Source organism: Episyrphus balteatus, chromosome 2, assembly GCF_945859705.1.
Source record: "Episyrphus balteatus chromosome 2, idEpiBalt1.1, whole genome shotgun sequence".
In the NCBI taxonomy this organism is placed as follows: domain Eukaryota; kingdom Metazoa; phylum Arthropoda; class Insecta; order Diptera; family Syrphidae; genus Episyrphus; species Episyrphus balteatus.
This window is the reverse complement of record NC_079135.1, coordinates 122061263-122079928: the sequence shown is the minus strand read 5'-3', so window position 1 is coordinate 122079928 and position 18666 is coordinate 122061263. Positions and strand designations below refer to the sequence as shown.

The window sequence follows — 18666 nt, the reverse complement described above, 5'->3', positions numbered from 1 at the left end:
TCTTTCTTGAAAAAAAACCTCTTCTTTCCTATGGACTGAGTGAGAAAAAAATTTCCAATTGAAAAAGAGCTTTTTCAGCTTTATTTTTGAAAGCTCCTTGTCTGGTAAGGAAAAAAAATGATTCATATTTTCTGAGCAGACAAGATATCTGTATGATTATATTATCTGTGATACTAGAATGGCCGAGTTGTAGACTACCACCAAGCAGATACGAAGTTCGATTCCTGGATATGGTAAAAAATTGTATACTTTTAAAATTATTATTAATAGACAGATTAAAGCCTAGTACGCTGCTGATGCGAAACGAAATTTTCCATACAAAATTTCGTTTTGCTTTTCGTTTTTCAGTACGCAGCTCTAGCGAAAAATTGGAGAGTTTTCATTCATTTGTCACTTACTTTTTACTGTCCTGTGCATTTTTCTTGACTCCAAGAGCAGTGTTGGAGGTTTTTTCACTTCTATAATTCATTTATTTCTTGCTTTAAAAAATATTTTCTGTTGATTTTTCTTGATTTTAAATTAATTTTGAATGTTTTTATTTTGACTTTGACAGAATATTCGATGATATTTTTTCGTTAGCATTTTCGTTGTCGACTTTGGAGACTTGAAAATTATTCGTTTCGCATCAGCAGCGTACTACCCTTCAAGCAAGAAAACGGAGTTCAGAAAAGACACTCCGACCGAGAAAAACGGGGTTGCACTCACACACTTGCAACTTTTTGCCGAGAAATCGTGGTGAAAAAATTAATACTGTAACGATGAATTACTGAACTACTTTTAAGATAAAAGTCTGAACACACTACCTACTCCTGCAAAGGTAGAAATGTGAACGGACCTTTAGTAATTAAGAAAAATATCTCATTGAACACATCTAAAAATATCCCACTGAACACATCTAAAAATATCTCACTGAACACATCTCAAAATATCCCACACTGAACACATCTCAAAATATCCCACTAGACTGGAAGTATGAAGTGCCCTTCCTGGAAAGGAAGTTTCGAGAGACAGGGACGAGAGCCTTCGAGGACGTTCTCGAGTCTCGAGATTCCGGTATAAAAGGCAGCGTAGACACCGACCGGAGACAGTTTAATCTTGAAAGTGAAAGAGTACAGTACAAAGTGAAATAAAGTGTTGCGAATTGTTAGTAGTAAATAAAGTGATTTAAAAGTGTGTTTGTTTGAGCGAATAATAAAAGTAAATTGAGTTGAAATAAAGTGTGTTCTTATTTGAACGGAAATATAAGTGGAAATTAAATAAGTTTTATTGTGAACCCGGAATAAAACATTACATTGGTGTCAGAAAAGTGGAATAAAACTTATTTATTTGTGCGAATCAGATAATTTCGCGAATAAAATAAAAAGTGCGCGTGTGTTTTAACAATAAACAAAGTGTAAAACATTTTGAAATAAGTAAAAGTGCTCGCGTTTTGAAAAGTTAAAATGGGTAAAACACTAAATCAGTTAAGTTTGACTGAGTTGAAGGCGGAATTGACTAAGCGAAGTCTTCCTACTGCTGGATCGAAAAATGATCTCATTATTCGTCTACAGGATTATTTAACCCAGAAAAACGAAGATTTGGATACATTTCAATTCGAGGTTGAAATGATAGAAGAACGAGTAAGTACTAGTTCCGATATGTCATCCATGATGGCTGTTCTCCTTGCAAAATTTGAAGAACAGAAAGAACAAATTGAGACACAACGCAAGGAACAGAGAGAACAAATGGAAAAACAACGTACCGAGCAAAGGAGTGAACAACAGAGTGTTCTCGAACAAATGGAAAAACAACGTACCGAGCAAAAGAGTGAACAACAGAATCTTCTCGAAAAATTAGATGAACAGAAAAACATCATCCAAGGTAAGCTTGACGCGATCGAGAACAAGTTCGTTGCTATTGATGCTTCAATCAAATGCGTTGAAAAGCAATCTCAAGAAAAGTTCGAGAAAGTTGAAGAAAAACTCGAGAAAGTAGAAGGAAAGTTCGAGAAAGTGGATGACAAGTTTGAAAAAATGGAAGTTAAAATGCAAAGTATTACTGAGGAACTTGACAAGGTTCGGAAAATTAAGATTCGAGAAAGTTCTGGTGAGTACCCAAAGAAGAAGGAAATGCATCCACCAACATTTGATGGACAAAGTTCTTGGTCGATCTACAAGAAACAGTTTGAGGCAGCTGCAACAACAAATGGCTGGGATGACGAAGACAAATGTATAGCGCTGACTCTTGCTCTTAGAGGTCCTGCTGCTGAGTTGTTACAAACGTTACCACCAGAAAAGAATGGTAACTTTAACGCTCTTGTCCAGGTCATTGAAAAACGCTTTGGAGATGGCCATATGCAGGAAGTCTTCCGCGTCCAACTCAATACAAGAGTCCAGAAAAGAGGAGAAACTCTGCAACAACTTCAAGCAGATATTGAAAGGTTGGCTCATCTGGCATATCCGACAGCAGGAGACGACATTATCAATCAGTTTGCGACAGAAGCCTTTGTACGTGCTGTATCTGATATAAATCTTCAGCGAGCAATTCGAACAGCTGGAAAACGTTCCCTTCCTGAAGCATTAGCGTTTGCACTGACTATGGAAGCAGCAGAACAGGCTTCTCAAGGCGTTCATCGGGTAAGAGAAGTTGCAGTGGAGGAATGCTCTTGTCAAAAACTCGCGTTCCAAAGAAACCAGCGAGACGGAGCTGCTCGATGCTGGAACTGTAACAAGACAGGACATCTCCAGCGGCAGTGCAGATTGCCACCAAGAAGAACTGCTTGCGAACACTGTGGAAACAGGAATATTGCCCAACAACAGGTAAGCGATACAACTAACACTCATGCTCATCTTGTTTCCCATTCGGGAAACGAGTAAGGACCAACTTCGAGGGGCAGAAGCTGGTTTCTGGTATCGATGGCCCCAGAACCACAATTCAAGTCTCACAGAGTAAACGAGACAACAAAAGTCTGACAGTGGAGGCGACCATAAACAACAAACAACACGTGGCTACAATTGACACCGGTGCCACCGCCTCTATTGTACGAAGAGACTTGGTGAAGATGACATGGCTACATAACACCAACAGCTACCGTCTGAAGACAGCCACAGGAGAAGCAGCAAGGGTGTACGGTGAAGTTCGTCTTACGATCCGTATGGCAGAACTAGAGTTTTCGCATGTGTTTTTGGTGGCAGATATATGTGACGAGTGCATCATTGGAATCGACTTCATGAAGGACCATGAAATCATTTTGGATATAGGTAATCAAGTCCTGAAATACAGAAATGTGGAGATCCCAATGGTCTATGGCAACGAATATTCAACAACAATTAGAACTGTCATCAAAGAAGACATGTGCCTGCCTCCTTCTTCAGAAGTTTTTGTGTGGACGAAACTAAAGGGGAATATTGGAAGCCATCGATACCTCATGGTTGAGCCAGAAGTTAAACAAAGTTCCCAAAACATCATCATCGGGAAGACTCTTGTGGCACCAAAGAACAACATGGTACCTGTACGCATACTTAACATCAAACCGTACCCAATCAAGCTTAAGAAAGGAGAAGTTGTTGGGCAATGTGAATCTGTGGCCGCAATAACTAAGATCAACGAGGTGGATACACAGATGACTATGAACTCGGAGAAACTAAAGAAACAAATTCTCAAATCAGACAACTTGAGTCAACATCAGCTTAATGTTGCGGGAAGTCTTCTTCACGAATATGCTGATATTTTCTCTTCACCCAGCGGGCAATACGGCCGGACACAACTGGTGCAGCATCGAATCGATACAGGAGATGCTAGGCCGATTCGTCAACCAGCAAGACGTCTCCCGTTGGCCAAACAAGGTGAAGTTGAAGAAATGATAACAACAATGAAGAAAGACGGGCTAATCGAAAATTCCAAAAGCCCTTGGGTATCACCGGTAGTTCTCGTCAAAAAGAAGGATGGAAGCACTCGATTTTGTGTCGACTACCGCAGGCTGAATGATGTGACGAAGAAAGACAGCTACCCACTGCCAAGAATCAGCGATACTCTAGATGCAATGGAAGGAGCACAATGGTTTTCGACTTTGGATTTGAAGAGTGGCTACTGGCAGGTAGAAATCCATCCAGAAGATCGGGAGAAGACGGCTTTCTCCACAGGAAATGGTCTGTGGCAGTTTAATGTCATGCCGTTTGGGCTATGCAATGCCCCAGCTACTTTTGAGCGCTTAATGGAGTGCGTTTTAAATGGATTAACCTGGAAATCTTGCCTAGTCTATTTGGATGATGTCATCGTTTACGGGAAAACATTTGATGACCATTGTGAAAACCTAAAGGCTGTATTCCAAAGGCTACGAGAAGCACATCTTAAGTTGAATCCAAAGAAATGTGCACTTTTCAAGACCGAGGTTAAATATTTGGGGCATATCATCTCATCCCAAGGAGTGAAGACTGATCCTGAAAAGGTTGACACTGTGAAGAACTGGCCAACCCCTCAGGACAAGCATCAACTTCGGAGTTTCCTCGGTCTGGCAACGTACTATCGACGATTTGTGAAGGATTTTGCGAGAATCGCCAAAAGCTTGCACCAACTTACGGAGAAGGGTAAACCCTTTAAATGGTCAGGTGAGTGTGAGAAAAGCTTTCAGGAACTGAAGCTGCGGTTATGTGAAGCTCCTGTGCTGGCCTATCCGACTCCAGGCAAACAATTCATCATTGACGCAGATGCAAGTAATGTTGGAGTTGGTGCTGTTTTATCGCAAGTTCATGACGGAGAAGAAAAGGTCGTTGCCTATTTCAGCAAGGTACTCTCGAAACAAGAAAGAAACTATTGCGTGACCAGAAGGGAACTTCTAGCTCTGGTATTGGCAACAAAGCACTTCCATAAGTACATCTATGGACAGAAGTTCCTTCTTCGCACAGATCATGGTGCACTAAATTGGCTTTTGAACTTCAAAAATCCAGAGGGTCAAGTAGCAAGATGGATCGAGATACTTCAGACGTATCAATGTCAGATTCAACATCGAAGAGGAAAACTGCATTCAAATGCAGACGCATTATCTCGACGCCCGTGCAAGCAAGACTGCAAACATTGCACACGACTAGAAGAAAAGGAAGTTGTCGCTGTTAGAAGAACGAGAGCTGATCCCATTTGCGGCTGGAGTAATGAAGAACTCAGAATGGCCCAACAGGAAGATTCGGACATCGAACCCATCCTTGCATGGAAGGAACATCAAGAGAAACCAGAATGGGCCGACATCTCCGACCGAAGCCCCACTCTAAAAGCATATTGGGCACAATGGGACTCACTTCATGTGCAAGAAGGGCTACTCAGGCGTAAGTGGGAATCCGCAGATGGTAAATCCTATGTAATGCAGCTAGTCGTACCTCAGTCAAAGGTAAATGATGTTCTCCGAGAGATGCACGGTGGAACTTCTGGAGGCCATTTAGGCATCAACAAGACGCTGGAAAAGCTACGACAGCAATTCTACTGGTTACGTATGAGAGAAGACGTTGAAAAGTGGTGCCGAAAATGTGATACTTGTGCCGCTAGCAAAGGACCAGCTAGAAAAATCCAAAGCAAGATGCAGCAGTACAATGTGGGTGCACCTTTTGAGAGAATTGCAATAGACGTAGCAGGTCCTTTTCCCGAAACCAACAACGGAAATCGATACATCCTTGTAGTGATGGACTACTTCAGCAAATGGCCTGAGGCATTTGCCATTCCAAACCAGGAAACCAAAACAGTTGTGGATAAGATTGTCTTTCATTGGGTGAGCAGGTTCGGAGTACCCATGGAACTTCATTCCGACCAAGGAAGGAACTTCGAATCTAAGATTTTTCAAGAGGTTTGCTCACTCCTTGGCATCAAGAAGACGCGAACAACACCGCTTCATCCACAATCTGATGGGATGGTTGAGCGATTTAACAGGACACTTAAGGAACACCTGTCAAAAGTAGTCAATGATAATCAACGAGACTGGGACCGACATATTCCATTATTCTTGATGGCTTATAGAAGTGCAACACATAGTTCTACTGGACATACACCATCGGAAGTCCTATTTGGCTCAACAATACGTCTGCCAAGTGAGATAAAATTTGGAAGTGTTCCAAACGAGCCACATGAAATGGATGAGTACGTAGATAACCTGAAAGGAACACTGGCTGACATTCACCAACGGACAAGGACAAATATAAAAGCGTCTAGTGACAGGATGAAAACAAGATATGACGCACGAGCGACAGCAACAGGGTTTCAAGAAGGAGAACTTGTGTGGTTTTACAATCCCCACCGACAAAAGGGACTATCACCGAAGCTACAACAAAACTGGGAAGGCCCTTACACAGTAATAACCAGAATTAACGACGTGGTTTACCGTATACAAAGAGGGGTAAGAGGCAAACTTAAGGTAGTTCATTGTGACCGTTTACATCGTTATAATGGTGATAGAAGCAATGGAGTTGTTCGGGACGAACAATCCTAAGAGGGGGGCAATGTAACGATGAATTACTGAACTACTTTTAAGATAAAAGTCTGAACACACTACCTACTCCTGCAAAGGTAGAAATGTGAACGGACCTTTAGTAATTAAGAAAAATATCTCATTGAACACATCTAAAAATATCCCACTGAACACATCTAAAAATATCTCACTGAACACATCTCAAAATATCCCACACTGAACACATCTCAAAATATCCCACTAGACTGGAAGTATGAAGTGCCCTTCCTGGAAAGGAAGTTTCGAGAGACAGGGACGAGAGCCTTCGAGGACGTTCTCGAGTCTCGAGATTCCGGTATAAAAGGCAGCGTAGACACCGGCCGGAGACAGTTTAATCTTGAAAGTGAAAGAGTACAGTACAAAGTGAAATAAAGTGTTGCGAATTGTTAGTAGTAAATAAAGTGATTTAAAAGTGTGTTTGTTTGAGCGAATAATAAAAGTAAATTGAGTTGAAATAAAGTGTGTTCTTATTTGAACGGAAATATAAGTGGAAATTAAATAAGTTTTATTGTGAACCCGGAATAAAACATTACAATACATATAAAATTGCCTCCGCGGTGATTATAATTTCCATACTAATTTGAGCCGCCTTCGGACCAGTTTCTGAGTCGAAGGCGGACTCAGCTCCGCCTGAGGCGGAGAGGATTCGGACCGAGGTCGGACCCGTTTGCTTGCTGAAAAGTTTCAAACACATTTTTGTATTGTTTTCCGGCCGGGAAAATTAAAACAAATGATGCAGAAAGCTTAGTTTTTGGTCTAAAAAAACAATTTGTATACTCTTTTTCACAAAACAATTCTGCTAGCAAGAAAAAAAAATATTTTCACTTTTGTACTTTTTCAAAAATGGTGTATGTAGTCAGCTATTACATGAAGCCTCAAGAGGCTTGACTCTTTTTTCTAATTTTCTTTTGATAATCATTCTGTGAGGCGCGTACTATTACACGATGCCTCTTGAGTCCAGGACTCAAATTTGACATTTCTCTTTTGATTTAAAATTTGTTGTTGTATTGCACCAAGAAGCAAAAAGAAATGAAAGAGAATGTTGAAAAAAGGAAAAGTGGAAAAAGAAACGTCAAAAAAGAGTCTCAGAATTCCGACCCACGACTCTCTGGTCGGATAATTTTTTGTTTCATCTTTTTTCTCTTTTGCACTCATTACGTTTGAAAAGAGGCGCGCCTTTTGAGGCTTCATGTAATACTATGTTTCCACCTACGCTAAATCCGAGATTTACCGAAGTAGATTTAGCATAAATCTCGAGTTTATTCTAAATCTCGGATTGAAAGTAGGTGGAAATTTTAGATTTAGGGTAGATGAACCCAAATCTGAGATTTAGCGAAGTAGATTTAAAATAAATCTCGAGATTTATTCTAAATCTACTCAGCTAAATCTCGGATTTAGCGTAGGTGGAAACGTAGTATAATAGCTGACGTAGTATGTAGTTAGTCAGCTATTACATGAAGCCTCCAGAGGCTTGACTCTTTTTTCTAATTTTCTTTTGATAAGTCAGCTATTACATGAAGCCTCAAGAGGCTTGACTCTTTTTTCAAATTTTCTTTTGATAATCATTCTGTGAGGCGCGTACTATTACATGATGCCTCTTGAGTCCAAGACTCAAATTTGACATTTCTCTTTTGAATTAAAATTTTTTGTTGTTGTATTGCACCAAGAAGCAAAAAGAAATGAAAGGGAATGTTGAAAAAAGAAAAAGTGGAAAAAGAAACGTCAAAAAAGAGTCTCAGAATCTCGACCCACGACTCTCTGGTCGGATAATTTTTTGTTTCATCTTTTTTCTCTTGTGCACTCATTGCGTTTGAAAAGAGGCGCGCCTCTTGAGGCTTCATGTAATAGCTGACTAATCATTCTGTGAGGCGCGTACTATTACACGACGCCTCTTGAGTCAAAGGGCTTTACCAATAATCAAATTTAAAGCTGACTTTAATTTTTACCTTAATTCTACATATTTCACAATACCAAAAACCAATTTAATAGTCAAGTTAAAGGCTAATGCTCGATTAAAATTTATAATTGGGAAACTCAACTATAAAATTTAACCTAGAGTTAGCCTTTAACCTGACTATTAAATTGATTTTTGGTATTGTGAAATATGTGGAATTAAGGTAAAAATTAAAGCGAGCTCTAAATTTGATTATTAGTAAGCCCCAAAGACTCAAATTTGACATTTCTCTTTTAATTTAAGTATTGTTGTTGTTGTATTCCATCAAGAAGCAAAAAAAAATGAAAGGGAATGTTGAAAAAAGAAAGAGTGGAAAAAGAAACGTCAAAAAAGAGTCTCAGAATTTTGGCCCACGACTCTCCGGTCGGATAATTTTTTGTTATATCTTCTTTCTCTTTTGCACTCATTAGTTTTGAAAAGAGGCGCGCCTCTTGAGGCTTCATGTAATAGCTGACTTAAGCCTTAACCATAAACAAAAAATACCAAGACTGGAAACTCGGCGGTCAACTGACGTTTGCCTACAAGCTGCGTGGTGTGGTGAATGTCGTGAACCTATCGTTGTGTTCGTGTCAAATGTGTGGTGAATGTCGTGAATCTATAAATGTGTGCGTGTTAACGTCATTTACCAACGTGGTGGCTTTCACATATATTCACAGACAGCACTGTACACAAAAGGGTTTCGGGGGGAAAGACGTACGAAAGTTTCCAGTCTTGGTATTTTTTGTTTATGGCCTTAACTCTCCAAACATATTTTATTCACCACACCTATGTTGTTGAACAAAAATTATCCATCATTGACCTACTATATATGGACTGCTAGTCGTTTGACTTTTCCATACAAAAATTGAAAAAAAATGATTCCATATCTTTCTAGCTCTACTAGCGGTATAACCTTTGACGCCGAAAAGAGGAAACTTTTAGTGAATGACATCTGTCGTTAAAAGGTAGTGCTTTCTCTGTTTTTCTATATTTGTTCCTTTCGCACTTCGTCAAAAATGTTGCACTTATTCTCCGCTTTTTTTTAGGGCGCTAGTATCGCGAAGAAACAAGTGGAACCAACCTGAATATGCTTCTAGCAGTCCATATATATTAAGTCAATGTTATCCATTATCATCGAACACATCCCTCACAAAATGAAACAAAACTATAAACAAAAAATAAAAAGACAGAGACAACTATAATGAAAACGAAAGTGATTTCAAAAGAAAATAGCAAAAAATAGCAGACAAAAATCAAAAAAGCCAGAGAAGCCACTCACTGAAACGACGGACGAAAAAATAAAATATCACCTCGTTTCCTCAGCAAAACTCGAAAAAAAAACAGTCGACAAAATAAACGGTTGACGGCGACTACGACGAGACATAAATTAACAAAAAAAAAAATCCCCCAAAAACAAAACAAATAAACAATTATTTAACATAAAACGGAAGTTTTTTCTCAAAATAAATTAAACAGAAAATTCACCAAAAAAAAAAAATCAACTGCGAACCTTGTTTGACCTTTGAAGAAAACAAAAATAAAAAAAAAATAGAAAAAGATTCGATAAAATAAAAAAAAAATACATATTTTAATCGAAAAAATAATGGCGGAGGAAGTTTTGGTGAAAAATCCATCGTCCCTTTACAAAAAATGTTTAATTTGCTATGTGACCAATTTGAATTACAACGTGACGACAATGGATCGCGTCCAACAGCTTCGCTTTCTGCCTGCAGTTGTTCTTAAAGATATTTATGCCAAGGTAAAAATCCAGTTTTTTTTTCGATTTCATTTAAAATCAATTTCGTGGCTATTAAAATTTTTTTTATATTCGACTACTAGCTTTTATTTCAATCTCTACATACATTTTGTTGTTTTTGTTTTTTTTTTTTTCTTATATCGACGAGGGAATAGGTAAGAAGAAGAAGTATAAAAATATTCTTCGCCCCCACACCCACAATGACCATGAAAAGATTCCCTTTGCCTTTTGCTCTCTTGTCGCCCTTTTGCCTACTCCCCATCTCTCTATTTCTATTGACAACATAATCATACTAAGGCATGAGGCTGGTGCTGTTGTTGTTGTCTCTTCAAGTCTTTCCTGGTGCAGCTAGTAACTGTGCAACTGCAACATAAAAAGTGAATGCAAATGCAGTAAAGACTATTTTATGAGGCACAACAACGACTGTCAGCAGTGGCGTACGTTGAGTCACCGGGGCCCCGGGGCAAGACTAAATTTTAGGGCCCCTTTGATATTTGGGGGCCCCTTAGATATAAAAAAAGTGCGTATACGCCATACATTTTTTTGTATGGCTTATTTATTTTTAGTTTTATTTTAATGTTTTAATATGTTCGTAATGCACTTTGCTATACCTACTTACTTAAAATTTCTATCATAAAAGTAGTAAATACTTGTACTAGGGGCCCCCAAAATTAAATATTTAGAGACCCCTAAACCAAAAAATTTTTTAGCTTAGAATTGATAGTTCTTGGGGCCTCTTTTCTGAAGTAATATGTACACATTTGATTTTCCATCATCAAACATGGTTTATTTCTTTTGGGGCCACTGAAAAATTATTTTTGGGGCCTAAAAATTAAGTGCTTAGAGGCCCCTAAAATATAATATAATTTTTTTGGGGCCAAGAATTAATAGGTATTAGTGCCTCTGTTCTGAAGTAATATTTGGAATTCCACCAATAACGTAATGTTTTTATTTTAGGCCCTGATGTATTTATGTTGGGGCCCCTGAATTGGTATATGAATATTTTTGGTAATCCTTAGTAATAGATTTTGGGGCCCCCAAATTCATATTTGATTGCCTCTGAACTAACGGTGTTCCTGAAAAACTATTTTTTGGGACCCTTCATATAATATTTCTGGAGCCTCGAAGTCATATTTTTTGGGGCTCCTAAAGTAATATTCAGTAATCTATCAACAAATGTAATTTAATTTAAAAAACAATTTTTTTTTAATTAAATTTTTTTTTTGACGCCCTGAAGTAAAGGCTTTTCGAGCCCCTGGCCTGAAGTTGTTTTTTGATTTTTTGGGGCCCCTAATGTATTATTTTGTGGTTGCAAAGATTTTTCAAGTAATATTTTTTTGTGCCCTAAGATAAAATTATAATTTTTTTAAAAAAGCAATTTATTTTTTTGGGGCCCCTGGGGTAACCTTTTTATTAAATCAATATATATTGTGGCTACCAATGCATTATACATTACACTGAATGTCATAATTTGTCTTCCTTGTATCCGAAGTGATTCAAATACATTTTAATTTACTTCGTAACTCAATTTATGCTAACAGTTTCCTTCTCTGCATTATCTTCAGTGGGGGCCCTGGGGTCGGTCGGGGGCCCCGGGACGCCGCCCCGCTTGCCCCAAGGGAGTGTACGCCCCTGACTGTCAGCGATAGCACGAGCCACAATGCACAGTGGACCAATTCATACGTGCTAGACATAAAAAATTTTTTTCACTTGACTTGATGATTTTATAAACGTTTATTTAGCACAAAATACATATAATTAAAACACAATTCCTTGTAAGTTAAAACTATTTTTGTTTAAGTTTCGTATGTTTCCATACTTGCAGTTTGGCTGTTATTTTATACCGTCAATTTCATTATAATCTTTGAACAACAACAACATCTTGAAGGTGTTACCACCAAGTGTTTATGGCTAGAGTTACAGCACTGTTTCACGGATGCCAATCCGATCATCAGACTCCTTTTTATTCCATTTTGTGTGTGGTGCTTGGTCTAGTAATTTTTTCATTTGATTTGAAAAACTTCTTCCGTCACACTTGAGTATTAAACCTAGACCAAGCGAGTTCAGAAGCCAGTACACTACGCACTGCGCTACCTCAACCACATGATTAGCTTCACCCAATTGCAGGTTTTCTTAGTTTATCAACATGCAAATGAATAGACTTAGCATTTTTACTAGCTCCTTCAAGTATGATTATTGTTGTTCGGCTCTTTCATGTTTTTCTCCATACTCTTGGGCACAGCAACAATTCGTTTGCATTATACGAAAGTAGGAAAGTGATTAGAAAGATGTTAGGCGCGTGCCTTGATTATTTACATTATGTTTAAGTTTCGTATGTTTCCATACTTGCAGTTTGGCTGCTATTTTATACCGTCAATTTGGTTTTAAAACGAAATGAGACAAAATTAAAAAGTAGGTACAAACCATGGTCTTCTTATACCGTGGGTACAAATTACCTACCAACAGAGATGATGATTTGTCACCATTTCAATACTTCTGGTAATGTGATTGAATTTTGTAAGTGTTTTTCTCCGATACAAATTTATAACTGGCGATAAACGTTTTTCCACATCTCTCAAATCCATTGTCCATAAAATAAATCATAAAAAAAACATAATTTCTTTCAAAATCAGAAGTTATGAATTGAGAAAGTACCTACCTGTGATTTTGAACAAAATTTATCTTATTTTGATGAGATAAAATGAATTTTAAAGTTAATATTAGATTTTAAAGTCATTCAAATATTTTATCGTCAGTGATCAAAGTTACAGAACATGGACACTGATGTTGTCAAAAGCATTTAAAATGTCTATCAGTTTTAAAGTCTAGAAGTTTTTCTAGTATGCGGCATTCAAAAAGGTCTGCATTCTTTGTTTCGAGCCTCTTGCCTTCCTTAGAGAGTTGTCCTATTAGAACTATGCATTGACTTATATTCTCAGTAAAATGACAAAGGTAAACTATTACTATTACACCATGAATTTTTATTATTTTTTCTTCGTTATGATGTTAACTATTGTTAACAATAGTTTACTTTCATCGTTCCTAAATGAGAGTAAAATTACAAAATGTAACATCGTGACGTCACAAAATTGTTCCCAAATGCAAAGTTAAAGTGTCAAATAGTTACATTTTGTTACTTTTTCCAACTATTAGTGTGTCTTGTTGAGTGGGCACTATTTGTAATAACATTGAAAATTGTATCAAAAAAAAAGCTCAATAAAGTTACTACCTACTACTTTTTCCAACTCAGCTTTTGGACTTGAGCTTCAATGTTAATCTGTCAAACACAAGGAAGAGGGGGGAAGATGTGAAAAGGGAATTTTTTGTTTGTTTTCATATTTTTTTAAACAAACACGTTTTTTAAACAAACATAAACTTCCTGAAGTAGCTATAGACGAACCAAATGTTAATTCATAAAAAAAAATCAAGCAAAGACGGAAAGAAATCAATCCAGATGCCAAATAACTCCTTGATATTGTACTTTATAATTAAAATTCATGGAGTGTTTATCTTATTTCAAACATGGGAACGAAAATTATCAGGAAATGTTTCTATTGAATCGTCAAGAAATTTCCAGGGGAATTTAGCTGTTATTTTATATGATTTTTTGTTCCTTAAAAACAAATTCTGAGGCAGTTTCACGATCCCAAAATATATAGATTCTGAGGGAAAACAATATTCGGAGGGAAACCAAATGACATTCACGATAAGGCCCATTATATTTTCGAAGACACTCGTGGAAGGGGAATTTTGTTTACATCCAAAACGGTGTGTTGCTAAATATTGCGGGGTTTTATGGTTGGAAAGATACATCACCATATTAGATGAGCTCAAACATTTCTTCACTTTGCAAAAAGATTTTCCAAAATTGCAGTATGTCGAAAATAAACTAACTTTTATAAAAACGAATTCTTCAAATCCAAACTTTCAGTTTCTTGTATTATTACATCAGAATTTGAACCTTTTTTAACAAAATAGCAAGGCGAAAAACCTTTTGTATTTTACTTATTATGAAGATTTACTTATAATGTTAAAAAATTAACTAGGTATCACGCTTAGTTGAAAAAAATAGCTTTAACGATTGCACAAAACTATCTCAACTATTCACAATTGCTGTGTCTAATGAGTCCAATAATCTTTACATCTTCATTTGATTCTAATCGCATAGACGAGAACAAAGTAACAGTACCTACCCAAATGCGTGTGCAGATGCAACAGGCGACTCCAAGTTTTAATATGCGCTAGAAGAGATAATACCAAGTATTGAATAAAATTATTGGAAATCACTGTCACTTGTTTTCAATATTTTCCTTTTTTATTCTAAAAAAAACAATCACTATCTTAGAATCAGCTTTGTTTTGTTTATTTTTTTTTTTTTTCATAATACTGATGCTGTTTAAAGCATTTTTTTTTTTTGACTAGATATAAAATCTGTAAAAATACGCACTAGAATATTTTAAAACAGGAATGTAGGTATGACGGCTAAGTTTTGTATTTATGTGCAGAAGAAAAGCCTCTTCATTTCTGCATGGTCGAATTTAAGTTATTTTTACGTGGGGATAATCTGTTACTACTTCAATAACATCGTCTACTATGCGCATTCCACTAGAACGTGAAGTCATTAGATGGAGTTCTTGACACCAGAAACCTTTTTCATAATTATCATTATGATTTGCTTTACTTGCTAATATCAAATTCCAATACAATCTTTATTTGTTCGAAACATATATATTTGTACGAAATCTGTCATTTCTCGAACCATCTGATTTAAATCTTTTGTCAAAACTTTCAGAAAAATGCTTCATTTTATTTTTTTATCTACTTAGAAAGGTCGTTATTTTCTTCGAAAATACTGAATTTACCCAAAACATGTTCAAAATTTTAAATAATTCGATTCTTCTATGTATTCGAACGACAAACGAAAAAATACTCCATAAACGAAATTCCAAACTCTATAAATTCAAAGTAAAAACAAAAAATGACTTGCGAATTGGTGCGAAGTAAAATAAAAATTTATATATTCTATAACAAGACATGACACATTCTACAAAAACCTATAATTCATCTCGACACTTTAAGATACTCATATTTACATATATTGGCTAAAACAAACATACATTTTAAAATTGTTGTTTTTGTTTACAACTCCATAAACAAAAGTGAATCGCAATTGATTTTTGTACGTATTGCATCTATGAATCGGTCTACTGTGCTATGTAGCGAGCAGCCCAGCAAGAATCAGCTGCTTTTTCTGTAAATCGACCACCATCACCAACAACGCCACCACTTTCGGAATGGGTCAACGGGCGGGTGTTTTTTGGTTCGTTTGCATTCGACAAACGACGAACGAAGACGATGACGCAGTAGGAAAAGCATGTTGAAAGAAGTTTTCACTTTTTACTTGTTCGCTTTTGGTTGTTGTTTTGGTTTTTTTTCTATTTCTTTTGTTTTTGGTTTTACATGTTTGCCTATTTGTTTATTTTTGTTAAAAAGTTTCTTTTCATCAAATTGGCCAAGGGAAGGGCTAGACTAGCTTAGATGTATAAGATGGAAATTTATTCCCTGGCTGTGATCCAAGAAAATAAACAAATACAAAAAATTAACAAATGAGTCAAGGAAACCAATCAAAGGCTTTCAAGTTAATTGCCTTTCTCTTAAAACGTTCCAAACATAATATTTTTTATTATTTCGATTCGTTTTTTCTTGCGTTGAAACTCGTGTCGTAGTGTCGTGGGAAGACCTTCAAGCGATTTTATCGAGCAGCTATGAGGGGAATTATAGTCGACTTGTGGAATTGGAAGTTTGAGTTGAGTAGTTGGTGGCACATATATTAACATGGTATTTCTCTCATTCCGTTCGTTACTTCTTGAGTGTATGAGTCTGAGCAGAGGGGGGTTTCTCATTTCGCATTTCTATGCGTATTTTTAAACTTGTCTTTGGTATTTCAATCAAAACTTTGTGAATGGGTCAATTAAAGTCGGTTGATTGGCCTCGTTGTCATCACCACCGTCAACGTCGTCGGTAATGTTTTTGTTTTGTTAAAGACGATAACGATGATAATGTTGTTGTTGTCGTTGTCGGTGTGCTCTCTAAGCGAACGAACGAATTATGCATTTTTTGTTTTGTATTTTTCTATTTTGCATGTACATATTTCTTTATTCATTGATTGAATAGTTCATCTATTTGAGTATAGTTTCTTTTGTTATCAGATTTTTTGTTGTTGTTTTTGTACTTTCTTGTCTAATGTTATGTTTTATGGGATCAAATATGAAATTATAATTTAATTGTTTTGTCAACTTATTTGTAGATAGGTATATGCAATGCGAATGCGGCCAATATTTTTATTTACTCAATAATATTACTGCAGCGACAGGTTCATTTAAAAGCGGAGTATTATGCTGCAAAATATTTTGTTTGTTATTTAAAACCATAAAATATCTTGTTATCCATCAGAATGCGTTGGATTTTCAATACCTAGATGAACATTAAATTTTTGTAATAATCACTAAGCTATTAAGTCGTAAATAGATTTTTTGTTGTTCTAACAATCAATTTTGGTGAATGCAGAAAATTTTTTCGATATTTTTTACTTTTCCTACATGAAGAAAGAGAATAAGAAAAGTTGGTGAGATGTTCCAGCAGCAATTAGTCTAACCTAAAAACACATGGTCCCGCGTTAATCCAACTTTAGAATTTCTTCCCGAAATGAGACTCTGGAAGGCTTTTAATGTATGTATTCATTTACGGTAATTTTCACTTCTTCGTTGGACCCTGATCACTTATGTGAACTGAGGGAAAACGATTTTTTTTCTTCTTCAAAGCAGGCCTCTTCTAAAGAATTTTGGCGTTCAGCTTATCAAGAAGGTTGAAGTAATAATGTAACTGATCAGCCATCAAAACAGGCTTAAGTCAAGACAACAGAACAGAAAATGGTCTAGTCTTTTGTTACTGAGTAGATATCCATGTACGACAAATATATATGGAAATACAGCGTTTATCACCTATTTCGTTGTTCTGAATATTGGATAGAAAAGTTCGTACAACGAAGTTAAAACATGGTGTCGGGTGACTAAATAAAACTTGAACTTAATTATGTTTAATTGTAAATAAACTTTATTGATATTAAATTTTACAAAAGAACAAAAATGAGATATTTTAGGGCAAATTAATCATTAACATGATAAACAACTGTCTTTTGTTCTTTTTTTATTCAAATTATTCCAAGAAACAATGGTTTTTTATTTCAAGAAGGCTGATGTCTTAAATGTAAATAAATTTAGACAGAATCTGTTCAATCGTGATTTAAATGGTGCCGCCTAGCAGCAAATTCGTTTATTCATCAATTTTATGAGATATAACAAAGAAAAACGTCTACTTACAAACAAAGACTTTGCGAGTAAGACATACCTACCTGTTGCACCTTAATAACGAATTGTAAATTTACATTGAAACTTTATACATATATCATATTAGTTTTTGTCTCATAGAATTCAGAACTCAGGACAGCATAGTTAGAGACTCGAATAACTTTTTTTAAGACAATTATTCATAATTCTAAAAACTTTAAACTAAAACAGGCATTGTAAGTTTTTCAGAAATTGCAAATTCTTAACTTTTTAAAAAAGGAATTTATTATAATTATATTTATCGCATTTGAGCTAAAAAATTAATGCAGGCATAACGGATATTCATCTTAAGTAATTTTATATAAATGGGGTATCACGCTAATGTCAATAATGATGTGACTTTTGTTGAGAACCCAATATCGCACTACGTAATTGATGTGATGAAAACAAAGTGTTATTTAATTACTTATTGTCTCCGGATATAGTAAGCGTGATTCACAGGGAAACTATAAAATAGAAAAATATTAAATAATAAAATTGAAATCGTTTTCTTGTTCTTGAACACACCTTGTCTTTTTGAATTACATTATGAATATACATATAAGTCATATGAGTCAACTGTACCTGTAACTAAGTGAAAAGAAACTACTGAAATGTCTCCAAATGCTGAATCCGGTGGTAAAGAGCACCAAAAAGATGGATTTTTAATTGCAGATTGCGAACCTAATTATGAAGCTCTTACTGAAAGATTTCTAAGTCTCCAGCGAGCAGCCAAACTTTTGCTTATTTTGTTCCACTTTATTTTTAATGGAAACTATTTTATAAAACCAGCGTTTATTTTATTGAGTAAAAACTAATTATTAAAAATTTGCATTGTCAAATAAGAACTTATTTTCTTAAGTCCACTTGAAGCAACAATGATTAGCCTTCAAGAATAAAAAAAAACATTGTTTTCTTTTTCAATAATAACTTCTAATTTGTTCAAAGTTAAACACACGAAACACATTGGCCTAGGATCATATTAGTTATTATGTGGCTTTGATGTAATTAGCTGGGAAGTGTTACTTTATTTTATTTATTCTTGTCAAATGTCAAGAAACCATAGAAAACCAAAATTATATTTTTGTCCAACTGGTTCTGATTCTATATCCCATCAAATATAATA

General features: G+C 35.9%; 1 protein-coding gene across 1 annotated transcript in view; it reads left to right on the top strand.

Annotated features, from left to right (window-relative positions):
• The first annotated feature begins 9638 nt into the window (after positions 1-9638).
• Positions 9639-18666, top strand: part of LOC129908727 (amyloid protein-binding protein 2) — a 33646-nt gene continuing 24618 nt past the window's right edge. The window contains exon 1 of the mRNA XM_055985452.1: positions 9639-10158. Coding sequence (XP_055841427.1) covers positions 10003-10158 — 156 coding nt within the window. The 5' untranslated portion in view covers positions 9639-10002. The remainder of the gene's footprint in view (positions 10159-18666) is intronic.